This window comes from Engystomops pustulosus, chromosome 5 (assembly GCF_040894005.1).
Source record: "Engystomops pustulosus chromosome 5, aEngPut4.maternal, whole genome shotgun sequence".
In the NCBI taxonomy this organism is placed as follows: domain Eukaryota; kingdom Metazoa; phylum Chordata; class Amphibia; order Anura; family Leptodactylidae; genus Engystomops; species Engystomops pustulosus.
The window spans coordinates 22252733-22271868 of record NC_092415.1 but is presented as its reverse complement, the minus strand read 5'-3'; the positions used below and the strand labels follow the sequence as shown (position 1 = coordinate 22271868).

The window sequence follows — 19136 nt, the reverse complement described above, 5'->3', positions numbered from 1 at the left end:
AGCCGAGCAGCGGCCCCAGTGTCCTGGGATATGGATTAGGGCTTATTCACACTACAGGAAATATCATCATGTGATGTCCATTATATAAAAAAAACACGTAAACACTTGTGGCCCGTGATCGCAAACCCAATACACAAGAAAACAAACATGGCAGAAAATCTGAAGATCCATAAGGATATAATGAAAGTTCATGATGAGCGAGTACCCAGAATGCCCTGAAGGCGTTGCAGTAGGAGCGGGTCTTATTCTCATTGTATTCCTAGAACCTGGATACACAAGGTATAACTCATCAAACCCGCTGTGACTGGAGGGTTCCTTGAGGCTGCGCTTTGACGCAGATTACAACAGTTGAGAAGAGGTGGCGATTTGCCCAATTACATTACTGTTAACATTTGCGTTTACACAAACAATGTAATTAGGCAAATCGCCTCAGTTTCAAAATGCAATGAAAACGCAACCAAAGCGCAACGTGTAAACGCGCAGTTATAAGTTGCATCTAATGCACGCATTTCAAAACACATTGCAACAGCTGGAGAGAGATTTACAGAACACAACCGTTAATTTAATGTTAACACAAATGTTAACATTTTTGTCTTGTAAACGCAGCTCTTTAATTCGGTACATCTCTCTCCAGCAGTTGCAGTGCATTTTGAAATGCATGCGTGAGGGTGAATGCAATTGTATTTCAGAAAGCAGTCACACGTCTTAGGGTGAAGACACACATGGCGTTTTTGGGCCGTTTTTACTAAGTGCTTTTTCAGATCGTTAAAAACGTTTTTTGAAAACGCATGCGTTTTTGTCCGTTTTTCCGAAATTGCGCAATGAAAAACGGACAAAAACGCATGCGTTTTTAAAAAACTGATGCGTTTTTTAACGATCTGAAAACGCACTTCGTAAAAACGGCCCAAAAACGCCATGTGTGTCTTCACCCTAAGACGTGTGACTGCTTTCTGAAATACAATTGCAGGGGAGAGGAAATATGCCCAATTATATTGATGTTAACATTTGGGTTTTGTTAACAGCAATGTAATTCGGCAAAACTCTCCAATTGTATTGTGTTTCAATACAAAATATGTAAACGCTGCCTTAAGTCACAGTTTGGGAACGCAAAAGCTTTGACCCGTAGGGCGCGTTCACACGTTGGCTCCAATAACTACCCCCCCAATTTATTTTTCTTTATATTACATGAGTCTATGGGGCGCATTCACAAGTTGCGCTTTAGTTGCGTTTTCATTGCGTTTAAAACTCATTACAACAGCTGAGGAGAGGGGATTTGCTTATTTACATTACTATTTATATTTGTTGCCACAATGTTAACATCACATTTAAAATGCATTTTGTAAACGCAAATGTTAACAGTAATGTAATTTGGCAAAACCCCTCTCCTCAACTGTTGTAATGGGTTTTAAAACGCAATGAAAATGCAACCAAAGCGCAATGTGTGAATGCGCCCATAGACTCATGTAAAATAAAGAAAAAAAAATTGGGGCCAAAGCCATAAGTGGGTCAAGCAGAATAAGAAATTTGGGTGCAGCTATGGGGTGAATAGGGATCGGTCAGTACCCGGCACTTGAGAACATGTATGGGGAAGGGGGGGTTCCAGGAACTAGTTATTCAGTGGATGTATGAAGGTGCGTATCATACATTCAGTTTTTCCGATTTTTTCCCAAGTTTCCAGTTTTAGAAGCCAAAATCCGGTGTGAATCATGAGGGTGCGGCCACACAGTGCGTCCTTGGTCCGTTTTTGCATATCCACCATGCACTTGGCTGCTTTGCATCAGTTTTTCTTAATTTCTGGAAGCTTAAGCAGCTATATAAGGTCGGTGACACAGGTGGCATTTTTGGTGTTTTTTTTTTACATTTTTTCCTTGTAAAACACATCAGTTTTATGTATGGGCTTTTTAAAGACGTTTTTGGATAAAGAGTCTCAACTTTGCGTTTTCTCCGATTTGTTTGTGTCTGCGTCTTTGAGGTGCATTTTCATTGCACTTTTCACAGCGTTTTTATTTTTTGAAGACGCTTGCTGTTGCAATCTGCGTTTTGAACTGTATGCGATTACATGCACAAACAGCAGGGAGAATGCGATCACTGCGTTTTTTACAAATGAAAATTACAACGCATTGCAGTTTTTAAAAAAAAACAAACATTTTCAAAAAACTCTGGGAGGTTTTCAACCCGTTCAAAAATTGCAAACAAAACTCGACAAAAAACGCCACACGTGTCACCGGCCTCAACATTTTCACAGCTGCTTAAAATTCCACAAATGAAGAAAAACGGATTCAAACTAGCCAAACACGTAGGCGACATGCAAAAACGCACCTAGATTGACTGCACCCTAATGGGTGAGAACCCCTCACTCCACCCCTGGTCTACATATCAAAAACTGCATCAGGTAAACTGTCCGTGTGAACGCAACCCAAGACTTTCTAGAGATTTCATCATCCTTTAAGCACAAAAACAGCTTCAAGACCCACATGTGTGATCCTAGTCTTATACTGAGCAGATGACGTCACCCCTGGTCTCGTACGGAGGGCGGTGGCTAAAAAAACTGATTATACGTTATCTATATAAAAGACACAATATATAAGATTATAACAATATAATTGCCACATAACACAACAATCCGGAGTCTGTATCTCCATGATCCCCATCACATCGTCATCAGATCCAGAGCTGATAAAACCCTCACCTAAAAATCCCACAGGTGAACGTCCCCCCCCATACAGAAGACACAGAAACACAAAGCATATAATGAGCCCCAATACAACGATTAGATTATACGGACGCGTCGCCCTCCCTTGTGATGCGATGAATACGATGTGACCCTCTGTACATGGCAGGTGACACCCTTACCTTGCTGTCTTGCAGAGGTCCCATGATGATCCACCACCGTCCTGATCAGCAGAGCTTGCACTCTATCCCTGAGGAATCAGACAATACAACGTATCAGTCATCCACGTCGTTACCTCTTACACCAATGAGCATCCGGCCCCTTCCTCTTGTTAATTGTATTAATTGATCCCTGCCTTGATGAATGATACAAATGAGCTGTAGTAGGGCGGTGTCCAGGCTCCCATGTGTGTTACCTGGGGGTGTGGGTGCCCCTCACCTGGCGCTCCCCCAGACAGTGGTGCACTGCAGCTGACACAATGCTGTCTGCGCCTCCTCCTCCCTGGCTGCAGAGTCTTCCCAGAGACAGGGCTGCGCCTGCTGCCTCCCTCTGGCAGGAGAACAGGTCCTCACACTGCTGCGCACATGACACAGCAGAGCCGGATGTGTTCACTAGCTGCTTCTAATAATATAATGACAGCGAGCGTTCTGCAGATATTTGTGTCGCCTCTGATTCATCCTGTACACGTCAAGGTCATGACCAATCCAGGATGACTCCATATATATCTATGTACACACAACATCTTATTAAAACAATATTTGTCTAATATGAACAATTCCAAGGGCTTATTCACACATCAGGTTTTTATTTTATTGCACTTGCTGTGATTTTCATGGATGTCGTACTGACCGCTTATTTTCCATGTTTTTCTTTCTTTTTCATTAGTTTTTTTTGCGATGGTTCTACAGTGCGGTTTTTAGAGCCTGTCCTACATTTTTGTCCACGTTTACGGATAGTGGACAACTAGAGAAGTCTATGAAAAACCTGATGATATTTATGCGCAATTTTTACCATCAGGACACGTTCACACATTATGGTAGGATTGCGTTTACACAATGTGAGACACCGGGTGTGGGCTACCAATCGCACTCCCCCGGGCGCTAGCGCAGCATGTGAACGCACCCTCAATGATGCAGGGGAACCAGGGGTGGGTTGGGAGATTGAGTCCGGTGACAAAAATGCCGTCTTTGTTGCGCAATGTATTTTCTTATCTTCACATTTTTAAGGGTTGCTTTCAGGGCGCGTTCACACGTTGCGTTTTGACCTGCGTTTTCATTGTGTTTTAAACGCATATACAACAGCTGAGGAGAGGTGATTTGCCTAATTACATCACTGTTAACATTTCCGTTTACAAAACGCATAGTAAACGCGATGTTAACGCATGCGTTTTGTTAACGCATGCATTAACATTGCGTTTACAAAGGTAAACAGTAATGTAATTAGGCAAATCACCTCTCATCAGCTGTTGTATATGCGTTTCAAACGCAATGAAAACGCGACCAAAACGCAACGTGTGAACGCGCCCTCACACGATGCATTGTGTTGCGTTTTTTGCGCATTCTAAAGGCCTGTGAAATGCATTAGGGTGATGCCACACATGGCGTTTTTAGGCCGTTTTGGGCCGTTTTTACTAAGTTTTGAAAACTCGTGCGTTTTTGTCAGTTTTTAATTGCGCAAATTCGGAAAACAGGACAAAAAGGCATGCGTTTTTTACGATCTGAAAACGCACTTAGTTAAAACGGCCCAAAAACGCCATGTGTGGCATCACCCTTGAAAACACATCAAAAAACGCCACGCAAGGCATCGTGTGAATGCGCCCTCAAACGCAACGCTCAATCTGCTTTAATTGAATGCATCTGTGTCTCTTGGAATTTTTTAAAAATGCGGTGATCTTGTTCTCCCTGCTGTTTGTGCACGTAATCGCACGCGTTTCAACACGCAGACCACAAACGCACACATTTTCAATAACGCAACTTTTTTGAAAATCACAATGAAAATGCACCACGAAAACGCAAGGAAGAAAACGCAAAGTTTTACACGGATGTGAAAACGCAATGAAAAGAATGCACCAAAAATGCCACCTGTGTCTCCATTCACACGATGTAGTACAACGTAGTAGGTCGGGCATACATCGGCGCTGGGGAGAGGAGGCCCCCTCTCCATAGTAATATATAGAGCACGGCACCGTTTTCCAGCTAAAGATAGGACATGTCACCGTACCGCTCCCGTAAGGCGCTGTGTGCCCATTGCTGTGTATGGGGGACGTATATACGCCCCCCATACGTTCGTGTGAATATAGCTTATATATATAGTGCACTATTTTGCCTATATGCTAAGTTGCCGTGAAGGGGGACATTCCCAGGCTTCTTGTTCTCGTGCCTGTGCTCTAGCTTTAGCCTTCACCCACTACTGCCACAGGTTACAGCGCAATTCTATTGCAAGTCGCCCCATATGTGACAGCGCATGATAAATCCAGCCAGGTGTGTCTAAGGCTGGCGCCACACAGGGCGCTTTGTCTGCGCTTGCAAACGCAGACAAAGTCGCGCCCACCGGGGCGGGCCTCGGCTCGATCGCATCAGCATTTCTATGGAAACGCCTGCGATCAGGAACGAGCCGCCGGTGTTTTACGTTAATTTAACGTGAAACACCGGCGGCTCATTCCCGATCGCAGGCGTTTCCATAGAAACGCCGATGCGATCGGGCCGAGGCCCGCCCCGGTGGGCGCGACTTTGTCTGCGTTTGCGTTTGCAAGCGCAGACAAAGCGCCCTGTGTGGCGCCGGCCTAATTGTTTCAACCCCCCAACTCAATGTAAACACAACCAAAACACAACATGTGAACGCGGCCTTAGGGAAATATCAGAAGTGATAAGTGTCACTACCCCAAATACTTCATATGATGTGACCCTCCCTCCGTGACGCCAGTCATGGCCCAATGTACTTGTTCCCCATATTAGGGCTAGTAAGACACAGCCGTGACTCCCTGTGTCACCCAGTGACTCCTAAACTAGATGGAGTCACATTTGGAAGCTGAGGGCGGATTCCCATGTGGAGTTTTTGTTCCGTTTTTAAATACATCCAAAGCTCAAGTGGAGGGGGTTTGGCCAAAACTCACATGCTTTTTGGCGCAAACTCCTCCCATTTGCATTTTGGATGCGTTTAAAAAACGGGACAAAAACGTCACGGGGGTATCCGCCCTGAGGATGTTGCTGGACGGTCGCAGCACCCTTGGGTTTGTACTCCATGGAGGGGTCTGTCTGTAAGACGTTACCTATATACGATTATTTTATATTATCGTATAGTCATGAATTTGAAAGAAAATTAGCATAAACCCCTCCCCCTTCCTGTTTGTTTAAATTGTCATTCGGGATTGTACTTTAATGGATCTGGATGACTGGAGATCGAGGCAAATTTTTTGTGGTAGGCGCATCTGAAATATTTTAGTTATGACTTTAGGCCTGATCTCCAGACAGGTAAGTAAACGCTGAGACGTCAGGTGCCTCATTGCTTACGCGGCTTGTGTAACCCAGGGGTGATGGTCAGATATCAGTGTATCACACTATATATAACTTTATGCCAGAGAGGTTCTGCAGCAGCCTAGTTTTACAACACACAATCCAGCTGCTGCAGAACCTCTTTACCATGCAGTTTCCTTTTACACATCTTATAGTGATTCTACAACCTATGGATGTATATTTTTCCGTATTTCATCCGCCGCACAGAACCTTCTACTCATTTCTATTATTTAGTAGCGCAGTGCATGCTGGGAAATGACGCTCGTTACCAGAGGATGTCAGGCTGTATATAGGGATGATGTCATCCATAGCAACCGCATGAATAAGGCTGCGGATTCTGCACTGCTATCATGCAGAGAAGGAGATATAAGGGGATTTCAGGACCATGTGGATACTATGTAACGTTGTGACTCGGAATAAGATGCTTGAAACGCGTCGGTCTATGACTACTGTGGATATTACATGCTCTGAATATAACATTATTAACAATTTAAACTGAAGGGATGCAGTGATGGAGGACTGGGGTGAGGGCGGCCATCAGGGGGGGTTACTGTGACTGCCGTCAAGGGCCAGGAATAACAGGGCCCCCTCTCCCTTCTTGTAGTTGCAAACATACTAATGTGCCTCACAGAATTTCCAGTGGGGCGGCCCTGCCTAAGAGACACGTGTCCCTTGGATTCCTCTAATTATATGTCTGCCCTGAAGCTGTAGCCAGTCCTCGGCCTTTGCCCATCAGTGTTTTGGTATGTAGTGTAGATACATCTATTCCCGGGATAGTATAGGGGACTCGCCATAGTGCAGGGGACTCAAGAATTAACCATTTTTTAAAAGAGTTTTCTACTTTTGGACAATCAGCGACAAACTAAGAATCACATTGTAACTCAGCAGTGCCCTCCGCTGGCCATACGCAGGAAATGCATAAAAATATATTTTAGGATCATTCCTGCCAAACATTTAAAGTAACGATAATAAATCTTTTATGTATATAGCGCCATCATATTCCTCAGCGCTGTACAGATCATGGTGGACATATCTAAACAGAATGAGACATTACAAAGCCTGCCCGTAAGAGCTTACAATCTAAAGAGGGACGAAACTTAAACATTTATTAAGTTACATCATCTATCCTCTCCCCCTTAGTGCCCCCCACAGGATAATGCCCCATGTTAATAGCAGAATGCCCCCCTTGGTGACCCCACACAGAAAGATACATCCACAGAGTATAAAGCCCCTTAATTCCTCAACACAGTATATTGTCCACCGCTCAACCCCCTACATAGTATAATTCCCCCCTTACTGCTCTCCATCTCCCCCTCACATCCCCCCAACTACATGTCACACTTTAGCCCTTCTGATAATGTGCCCCCAGCTCTCCCTCATATTAGGGCCCCCTCTTATAATGCCCCTTCAGAAGCTCCCCCTTTGTTGTGCCCCCATTTGTTCCTCTTATAATTTTATAGTGATACAAGTTGTATAGTGTATACTGATATAGTGCCCTGATCATATTAACCCCCCCCCCAGTCACCCAGCAGCTCCCCCTCTTTTTGTGACCCCTCTCCCTACCAGAAGTTTTCCACTCATATTGTTTCCCCACAGCTGCTCCTGCTTCTTTTCTCGTTGCTGGTTAATAAACAAAGATACTCACCTCTACCAGTTCCCCTGCAGCAGCTCTCCTCCTCTCCTTCTGCTGTATGAGGCTCTGAAGCCGCAGCAGGCACCTACCGGCTCTGCTTCACACAGCATTATCTGAAGCACAGAGATAAAGGTCCACAGTATCTCTGTATTCAACTCCATCAGCATCAGAAGGATGCCAAAAGAGTTGATGCCCTAGGACAGTGATGGCGAACCTTTTAGAGACCGAGTGCCCAAACTACAACCAAGACCCACTTATTTATCGCAAAGTGCCAACAGAGAAATATAATTTGTGATTTATACTCCGTGCTCTGTCACAGCTTTCATTCATATCAGCACCCTGAGGACACCAATAAAGCAGAAAATAGAAGAAATTTGGATGATCATTGTAGCTTCCCTCCAGGGTCCCATAAACAGGAAGAATTGTCAGGGCCGGAGCAGGAGCTACAATGATAATCCAGATCTGTCCACACCTTCCCACTCCTCCAGTAGTCCCAGGTAGCAATGTCACTTTAAAATAGCTCTGTGCACAGCAAGTCCTGGGCTGTCTGGGACTGCAGGAAGATACCTGGAGTCATCTCTGGTGATGGCCTGAGTGCCCGCAGAAAGGGCTCAGAGTGCCACCTCTGGCACCAGTGCCACCACTGCCCTAGGACATACCTCCCACTGGGCAGAACGGCGGGACAGAGACAAGAATCCAGGACTGCCATGCTGGGTGTAAGATATGATATTGCCCCCTAGTACCACAACATTGGTAGATAAGGGATCTGATAGCTCCGTGATCCACTATTAGGATCAATCCTATCTGCTCTCTATGTAGGTCGGGATTTCTGCAGCCAAAGGGCAGAGGACAGAACCCACATTCCCAGACTGTCCTACTATATCGGGGATGATATAGGACAGGTCATGGTACTGTTACCCTACCCCTATCCTTATCCTGATCTGGGGTACCTTGTTAGGGCTTCCTGGCACCCAGAAACCAGGGCATTGCCCTGATATAATAGAATTGCAGAGAATATTGTTCCTAGAGTTTATCTGTATAACAATTAGTACTGAATTTTACACGGGTCACCGGGATCCTCCTCTATTCCTGCATGATAAGGAAATTTTACAAAGAATACCATTGTTCATATCAGGTCACGAGTTACCTAACCAGCTCAAACCCTTTACCTCCCAAGCCTTCCTCTTTTGGTAAGTCTCTACTTGGTAAGAGCCCGGCAGACATGATGTAATAATACAACCAAGGCTGCCGGCATCACAATGCAACACAAGCAGGAGCAGAGGAGAGAGGACTGGTTTTGGGGAGCAGTGAGAGGTGAGTATCTAGAGTTTATTATTTTAATAACACATTAACTAGTAAAGGGGGTAGAAAGGGGGCCACAATATGAGGGGGACATGAAAGGCCACAATATAAGGGGAGATAGGAGACCACAATATGAGGAGAGATGAGAGGCCACAATATGAGGGGGAGATGAGAGGCCACAATATGAGAGGGAGATGAGAGGCCACAATATGAGGGGAGATGAGGGGCCACAATATGAGGGGGATCTGAGAGGCGACAATATGAGGGGGAGATGAGAGGCCACAATATGAGGGGGAAACGAGAGGCCACAATATGAGGGGAGATGAGAGGCCACAATATAAGAGGAGATAGGAGACCACAATATGAGGAGAGATGAGAGGCCACAATATGAGGGGGAGATGAGAGGCCACAATATGAGAGGGAGATGAGAGGCCACAATATGAGGGGAGATGAGGGGCCACAATATGAGGGGGATCTGAGAGGCGACAATATGAGGGGGAGATGAGAGGCCACAATATGAGGGGGAAATGAGAGGCCACAATATGAGGGGAGATGAGAGGCCACAATATAAGGGGAGATAGGAGACCACAATATGAGGAGAGATGAGAGGGGCCACAATTTGAGGGGAGATGAGAGGCCACAATATGAGGGGAGATGAGAGGCCACAATATGAGGGGAGATGAGAGGCCACAATATGAGAAGGAGACGAGATGCCACAATATGAGGGGGAGATGAGAGGGGCCACAATATGAGGGGAGATGAGAGGTCACAATATGAGGGGAGATGAGAGGCCACAATATGAGGGGGAGATAGGAGACCACAATATGAGGAGAGATGAGAGGGGCCACAATTTGAGGGGGAGATGAGAGGGGCCACAATATGAGGGGGAGATGAGAGGCCACAATATGAGGGGAGATGAGAGGCCACAATATGAGGGTGATCTGAGAGGCCACAATATGAGGGGGAGATGAGAGGCCACAATATGAGAGGGAGATGAGAGGCCACAATATGAGGGGAGATGAGGGGCCACAATATGAAGGGGATCTGAGAGGCGACAATATGAGGGGGAGATGAGAGGCCACAATATTACACGCGTGCCATAGGTTCGCCACCACTGCCCTAGGACATACCTCCCACTGGGCAGAACGGCGGGACAGAGACAAGAATCCAGGACTGCCATGCTGGGTGTAAGATATGATATTGCCCCCTAGTACCACAACATTGGTAGATAAGGGATCTGATAGCTCCGTGATCCACTATTAGGATCAATCCTATCTGCTCTCTATGTAGGTCGGGATTTCTGCAGCCAAAGGGCAGAGGACAGAACCCACATTCCCAGACTGTCCCACTATATCGGGGATGATATAGGACAGGTCATGGTACTGTTACCCTACCCCTATCCTTATCCTGATCTGGGGTACCTTGTTAGGGCTTCCTGGCACCCAGAAACCAGGGCATTGTTCTGATATAATAGAATTGCAGAGAATATTGTTCCTAGAGTTTATCTGTATAACAATTAGTACTGAATTTTACACGGGTCCCCGGGATCCTCCTCTATTCCTGCATGATAAGGAAATTTTACAAAGAATACCATTGTTCATATCAGGTCACGAGTTACCTAACCAGCTCAAACCCTTTACCTCCCAAGCCTTCCTCTTTTGGTAAGTCTCTACTTGGTAAGAGCCCGGCAGACATGATGTAATAATACAACCAAGGCTGCCGGCATCACAATGCAACACAAGCAGGAGCAGAGGAGAGAGGACTGGTTTTGGGGAGCAGTGAGAGGTGAGTATCTAGAGTTTATTATTTTAATAACACATTAACTAGTAAAGGGGGTAGAAAGGGGGCCACAATATGAGGGGGACATGAAAGGCCACAATATAAGAGGAGATAGGAGACCACAATATGAGGAGAGATGAGAGGCCACAATATGAGGGGGAGATGAGAGGCCACAATATGAGAGGGAGATGAGAGGCCACAATATGAGGGGAGATGAGGGGCCACAATATGAGGGGGATCTGAGAGGCGACAATATGAGGGGGAGATGAGAGGCCACAATATGAGGGGGAAACGAGAGGCCACAATATGAGGGGAGATGAGAGGCCACAATATAAGGGGAGATAGGAGACCACAATATGAGGAGAGATGAGAGGGGCCACAATTTGAGGGGAGATGAGAGGCCACAATATGAGGGGAGATGAGAGGCCACAATATGAGGGGAGATGAGAGGCCACAATATGAGGGGGAGATGAGAGGGGCCACAATATGAGGGGAGATGAGAGGTCACAATATGAGGGGAGATGAGAGGCCACAATATGAGGGGGAGATGAGAGATGCCACAATATGAGAAGGAGACGAGAGGCCACAATATGAGGGGGAGATGAGAGGCCACAAAATGAGGGGAGATGAGAGGTCACAATATGAGGGGAGATGAGAGGCCACAATATGAGAAGGAGACGAGAGGACACAATATGAGGAGGAGATGAGAGGCCACAATATGAGGGGAGATGAGAGGCCACAATATGAGAAGGAGACGAGAGGACACAATATGAGGAGGAGATGAGAGGCCACAATATGAGGAGAGATGAGAGTCCACAAAATGAGGGGGACATGAGGGGCCACAATATGAGGGGGAAATGAGAGGCCACAATATGAGGGGGACATAAGAGGTCAAAATATGAGGGGGAGAAGAGAGGCCACAATATGAGGGGGAGATGAGGGGCCACTATATGAGGGGAGATGAGAGTCCACATTATGCGGGGGAGATGAGAGGCCACAATATGAGGGGAGATGAGAGGCCACAATATAAGGGGAGATAGGAGACCACAATATGAGGAGAGATGAGAGGGGCCACAATTTGAGGGGAGATGAGAGGCCACAATATGAGGGGAGATGAGAGGCCACAATATGAGGGGAGATGAGAGGCCACAATATGAGAAGGAGACAAGATGCCACAATATGAGGGGGAGATGAGAGGGGCCACAATATGAGGGGAGATGAGAGGTCACAATATGAGGGGAGATGAGAGGCCACAATATGAGGGGGAGATGAGAGATGCCACAATATGAGAAGGAGACGAGAGGCCACAATATGAGGGGGAGATGAGAGGCCACAATATGAGGGGAGATGAGAGGTCACAATATGAGGGGAGATGAGAGGCCACAATATGAGAAGGAGACGAGAGGACACAATATGAGGAGGAGATGAGAGGCCACAATATGAGGGGAGATGAGAGGCCACAATATGAGAAGGAGACGAGAGGACACAATATGAGGAGGAGATGAGAGGCCACAATATGAGGAGAGATGAGAGTCCACAATATGAGGGGGACATGAGGGGCCACAATATGAGGGGGAAATGAGAGGCCACAATATGAGGGGGACATAAGAGGTCAAAATATGAGGGGGAGAAGAGAGGCCACAATATGAGGGGGAGATGAGGGGCCACTATATGAGGGGAGATGAGAGTCCACATTATGCGGGGGAGATGAGAGGCCACAATATGAGGGGAGATGAGAGGCCACAATATAAGGGGAGATAGGAGCCCACAATATGAGGAGAGATGAGAGGGGCCACAATTTGAGGGGAGATGAGAGGCCACAATATGAGGGGAGATGAGAGGCCACAATATGAGGGGAGATGAGAGGCCACAATATGAGAAGGAGACAAGATGCCACAATATGAGGGGGAGATGAGAGGGGCCACAATATGAGGGGAGATGAGAGGTCACAATATGAGGGGAGATGAGAGGCCACAATATGAGGGGGAGATGAGAGATGCCACAATATGAGGAGACGAGAGGCCACAATATGAGGGGGAGATGAGAGGCCACAATATGAGGGGAGATGAGAGGTCACAATATGAGGGGAGATGAGAGGCCACAATATGAGAAGGAGACGAGAGGACACAATATGAGGAGGAGATGAGAGGCCACAATATGAGGGGAGATGAGAGGCCACAATATGAGAAGGAGACGAGAGGACACAATATGAGGAGGAGATGAGAGGCCACAATATGAGGAGAGATGAGAGTCCACAATATGAGGGGGACATGAGGGGCCACAATATGAGGGGGAAATGAGAGGCCACAATATGAGGGGGACATAAGAGGTCAAAATATGAGGGGGAGAAGAGAGGCCACAATATGAGGGGGAGATGAGGGGCCACTATATGAGGGGAGATGAGAGTCCACATTATGCGGGGGAGATGAGAGGCCACAATATGAGGGGAGATGAGAGTCCACAATATGAGGGGGAGATGAGAGGCCACAATATGAGGGGAGATGAGAGGCCACAATATGAGGGGGAGATGAGAGGGGCCACAATGAGGAGATATGAGAGGGGCCACAATATGAAGGGGAAATGAGAGGGGCCACAATGAGGAGAGATGAGAGGGGCCACAATATGAAGGGGAGATGAGAGGGGCCACAATATGAGGAGAGATGAGAGGCCACAATATGAGGAGAGATGAGAGGGGCCACAATATGAGGGGGAGATGAGAGGCCACAATATGAGGGGAGATGAGAGGCCACAATATGAGGGTGATCTGAGAGGCCACAATATGAGGGGGAGATGAGAGGCCATAATATGAGAGGGAGATGAGAGGCCACAATATGCGGGGAGATGAGGGGCCACAATATGAAGGGGATCTGAGAGGCGACAATATGAGGGGCAGATGAGAGGCCACAATATGAGGGGGAAACGAGAGGCCACAATATGAGGGGAGATGAGAGGCCACAATATAAGGGGAGATAGGAGACCACAATATGAGGAGAGATGAGAGGCCACAATATGAGGGGAGATGAGAGGCCACAATATGAGGGGGAGATGATAGGCCACAATATGAGAAGAGATGAGAGGCCACAATATGAGGAGAGATGAGAGTGGCCACAATTTGAGGAGAGATGAGAGGGACCACAATATGAAGGGGGAGATGAGAGGCCACAATATGAGGGGAGATGAGAGGCCACAATATGAGGGTGATCTGAGAGGCGACAATATGAGGGGGAGATAAGAGGCCACAATATGAGAGGGAGATGAGAGGCCACAATATGAGGGGAGATGAGGGGCCACAATATGAGGGGGATTTGAGAGGCGACAATATGAGGTGAGATGAGAGGCCACAATATGAGGGGGAGATGAGAGGCCACAATATGAGGGGAGATGAGGGGCCACAATATGAGGGGGAGATGAGAGGTCACAATATGAGGGGAGATGAGGGGCCACAAAATAAGGGGGAGATGAGAGGCCACAATATGAGGGGAGATGAGGAGCCACAATATGAGGGGAGATGAGAGGCCACAATATGAGGGAGATGAGAGGTCACAATATGAGGGGAGATGAGAGGCTACAATATGAGGGGAGATGAGAGGCCACAATTTGAGAGAAGATGAGAGGCCACAATATGAGAAGGAGACGAGAGGCCACAATATGAGGGGGAGATGAGAGGGGCCACAATATGAGGGGATATGAGAGTCCACAATATGAGGGGGACACGAGAGGCCACAATATGAGGGGGAAATGAAAGGCCACAATATGAGGGGGAGATAAGAGGTCACAATATGAGGGGGAGAAGAGAGGCCACAATATGAGGGGGAGATGAGGGGCCTCTATATGAGGGGAGATGAGAGGCGACAATATGAGGGGGAGATGAGAGGCCACAATATGAGGGGGAGATGAGAGGCCACAATATGAGAGGAGATGAGAGGCGACAATATGAGGGGGAGATGAGAGGCCACAATATGAGGGGAGATGAGAGGCCACACTATGAGGGGGAGATGAGAGGGGCCACAATAAGAGGGGGAGATAATAAGTGACAATATGAGGGGGAGATGAGAGGCCATAAAATGAGGGGGAGATGAGAGGCCACAATATGAGGGGGAGATAAGAGGTCACAATATGAGGGGGAGATGAGAGACCACAATATGAGGAGGAGATTAGAGGCCACAATATGAGGGAGAGATGAGAGGCTACAATGTGAGGGGGAGATGAGGGGCCACAATATGAGGGGAAATGAGAGGCCACAATATGAGGGGGAGATGAGAGGCCACAATATGAGGGGAAGTTTAGAGGCAACATTATGAGGGGGAGGTGAGGGGCCACAATATAAGGGGAGATGAGAGGCGACAATATGAGGGGGAGATGAGAGGTCACAATATGAGGGGAGATGAGAGGCGACAATATGAGGGGGAGATGAGAGGCCACAATATGAGGGGAGATGAGAGGCCACAATATGAGGGGGAGATGAGAGGGGCCACAATATGAGGGGGAGATAAGAGGGGCCACAATATGAGGGGGAGATAAGAGGTCACAATATGAGGGGGGGGTGAGAGGCCACAATATGAGGGGAGATAAGAGGTCACAATATGAGGGGGAGATGAGAGACCACAATATGAGGAGGAGATGAGAGGCCACAATATGAGGGGGAGATGAAAGGCCACAATATGAGGGAGAGATGAGAGGCCACAATGTGAGGGGGATATGAGGGGCCACAATATGAGGGGAAATGAGAGGCCACAATATGAGGGGGAGATGAGAGGCCACAATATGAGGGGGGGATTAGAGGCCACAATATGAGGGGAGATGAGAGGCCACATTATGAGGGGGAGATGAGGGGCCACAATATGAGGGGGAGATGAGAGGCCACAATATGAGGGGGAGATGAGAGACCAAAATATGAGGGGGACATGAGGGGCCACAATATGAGGGGAGATAAAAGTCGTTCACAATGTGAGAGGGAGATGAGGGGGGCTACAATATGAGGGACCACAACATTAGAGAATGATGAGGGGACTACAATATGAGGGCGAACAATAAGAGGGGGATGAGTGGGATGCAATAGGAGGGAGACCAGTGGGAGGGACAGATTTTAATAAGAGGTCCTACCTAATTGTGGACCTAAAGGACATGCTCACATGGTATACTTAAATTGCATTTTAAGTTACTCCTTCGTGAATGTAGACATGTTTAGACCTGAATGTTTGCGTTCGATAAGTAGCAACAAGTGTTTTTTTAAACAAGGCAAAACATTTTAGCCAAGGCCACTGCCCAATGCCGATACCTCCGCCGTTGTGCTGGAATTTTGCAGGAATATGAATGGGGGTTACACATAGTAATAGACTTTAGTATTGGAATATGATGTACAATATCACAATTGATAAATATCAAAAAGAGAAATTACCGTAAGTTTTATATGTGATCTCCTATTTTTAACTTTGACCTAAAATTATAATTACTGCTCCAGAAAAGGTGCCAAGTGTAACGGGAAGTGTCTGGTAACGGGAAGTGTCTGGAGGACCATTATTGCAGAGTGATACAGAGTATAGGGAAAAGAAAGCCTGGTCCTGCCATTAGTCAGTCCGGCCTAGTCCTGCCTGGAAATCAGTATCCAGTCAGGAACAAGTAAAATTTCAAGAGCTTCAAGGTACAACCACCTCAAAGAGCATGAGATGGTATGAGATGTTATAGAAGGAGCCATCAGCCTTGACTCCTGTCCTCAACTATAAGCTAAAAACATGAAACAATGACCCAATAGTACAAAGATACATACAATCTGTCAGGATCAGTGGTAGTGGATCCTCTGTACCAAAGGGGACAACGACGTTAGCCAACACCTGGGACCAGTGTCTAAGTGGTACCCGATTTTCATCAGAGCCCGCCGCAAAGCGGGTTGGACTTGTTGCGGTGGGGTACCACCAGGTCGTTCCACGGGAGCAACTTTGTCCGCGGTGGCGGCAAAGGCGAAGTGCAGAATCATAAGGCAAACTTGTGGGGACAGGCAGGAGGTCGAAACAGGCAGCACAGGAACAGGGTCAGGGACGTAGCAGGAGGTTAGGACAGGCATCACAGAAGTGAGGTCAGGAACGGAATCGAGTTCACAACGGGAAATCAATCAGGATAATCGCACAGGGCATCAGACAAGCTCTCTCTACGGCTATGAGGCACAAAGATCCGACAGGGAACACAGGAATGGGCTGGGAATTTATCAGAATTTGAGTCTCTAAGTCTATGTAAATCTCTGCGTGCCCTAAGAGGCGGGGGTGTGCATGCCAGACCTCCGGAGATAGCGCAGGATCGCGGAGAGGTAAGAGCAGTGGCGGGGTCCAGGGGCACAGATAGGAGCACAATCTTTATTAAAAATAAATTCTAGAATGACTCAATTCACATAGCAAATTGTGTACAAAGGAGAGAATGGCCCAGATGTAAAAAACCTGGGGAAACAGACAATTCCTGCATTCACTATCTAGACACAAAAAACACAAGGTTAATCCCATTAACCTATTACTTACAATTCTGTGGTATTCACATTCAGGGTGCGTTCACATGGGGCAGTAACGCATGCGTACATTCAGGGTATGTACACATCACATATCACAAAGTCATATGCAATAACTGCCCCTATGAATGCATCTACCCCTGTGGTTAACCCTTGTGAACAAGCCATACTACATAGTTTTTATGTGTATACACATCCCTGGGGTAACAAGGCCTGCAATAACTGTCCAGGTCACCCATAACATCCAATCACAGCTTTCTCATAGCTCTCTCTAAAAATTTAACACATACAGTGGGTACGAAAAGTATTCAGACTCCTTTAAAATTTTCAAGTTCAAACGTTCACTCTGAACCCCATCTTGACAGAAAAAAACTGAAATATAGATATTTTTGCTAGATATTTTGCAGCAGCGACATGATATCTAGCAATCTTAGCTGGGCAGAGAATCTGAAGCTGAAGAACAACTAAGTCTAATCCAAAACCACAGAGCTGAGACTATGTTTATAGACTTTCTAACTCAGCTCTGGAAGGATCAAGGGAGCTAGCCAATCACAACCTGCTTTACCTCCGAAAAGATACATCTAACATGAATAAAAATAATTGACTTGTACATATGCAACATCCCCCACCGGGGCCTAGCCCTTGAGGTGAGGCCTGGTGACAGCCGGGGCCCGCGGTACCGGAGTTGCTGGCGGTTGCGGCCTAAGCACGCTATTGTCACGGTGCTTGGTACGGGGGAACCGGAGGGCTGTCCTACAGCCTGGCAGGTCTCCAGCAGGGTGGTGTTGGCAAGAAATGATGAGGGAGAGGCTGCTATAGCGGATCTCCCTGGGGCAACCCCTTAATGTCCCGAGTGTGAGTCTCTGTGTGGTGGACAGGGTGCCGGTGATGATGGTAGTTGTAGTAGCAGGGACCAGACGGAGGCAAAGGTTGAAGAGAACAACTTACAGTTCTTTATTGGAACCGCAGGAACTTCAGCAACATGCCGTGAACAAAGTGATGGAGTGCTGGAGAGGTACTTGGAGGGAGCCGCAGGAGTAGAGCACCAGCCTGGATGCAGATGGCAGGCTGGGCGGTAGCTGTGTCCTAGTAGGATGCTTCAGCTTGTTCTCAGGGGCTTCAGGTATCACCCTTAAAGGTAGGATGATACCCCTTTTCCTCACTACACTAACTCCTAGTTCCACTCTTCAGAGGCAGGGGCTAGGCTCTTCCTGCTCTGGACTCCTAAGAGCCTGTACTGGAGTGACTCCAGTCTCCCCCTGAGCTACAGCTCAGCTAACTACTAACTCCTCACATTCCTAAGTCCTAAGTCTTAAGACCTCTAGAACATTCTGGGCCAGGGGTTTTATCATATCCCCTTGGTCAGATGGTGGCTGCTCCTCCAATTACCTCTCAGCTTACAGAGACAGGATGCAATACATGTGATTGGTTACTAGACTCTTACATCACACAGAACACTTAACTTCTGCCTTGCCAGGCAGGATTAACCACTGCAATGTCCCCTGTGTTATGTGATGACATGCTGTGGGGCTTATTCGCAAGCACTCCTTCGCTATTGCATCGGCGAGGGTGTTGCATACCCCGGGGGCAATTGAAAGAGCCGCCCTCGGCTCGACTACAGATGGTTGGGGCGCATAGGTGGATACGGGCACTTCGGGGAAGTGCAGGCTATGTGAAGGTGTAGGGACAAACCGCCCATGGTCCTGGAGACAGGCACCTGGGTTGGTGTCGGACTAAGACACATAT

At 47.3% G+C, this 19136-nt stretch overlaps 1 protein-coding gene across 6 annotated transcripts in view; it reads right to left on the bottom strand.

The window, feature by feature from the left end:
• SYBU (syntabulin) overlaps positions 1-3292 on the bottom strand; it is a 40460-nt gene extending 37168 nt beyond the window's left edge. For 3 of the 6 annotated variants that reach the window (XM_072151306.1, XM_072151310.1, XM_072151309.1), the window contains exons 1-2: positions 3087-3292; positions 2854-2921 (exon numbers count right to left, since the gene is read on the bottom strand). In XM_072151306.1, the coding sequence (XP_072007407.1) occupies positions 2854-2877 (24 nt within the window). In that variant the 5' untranslated portion in view covers positions 2878-2921; positions 3087-3292. Of the gene's footprint in view, positions 1-2853; positions 2922-3026; positions 3046-3086 lie in introns of those variants that run through there. The other 3 variants (XM_072151307.1, XM_072151311.1, XM_072151308.1) reach the window with 3 other exon arrangements.
• Between the last annotated feature and the right edge of the window lie 15844 nt (positions 3293-19136).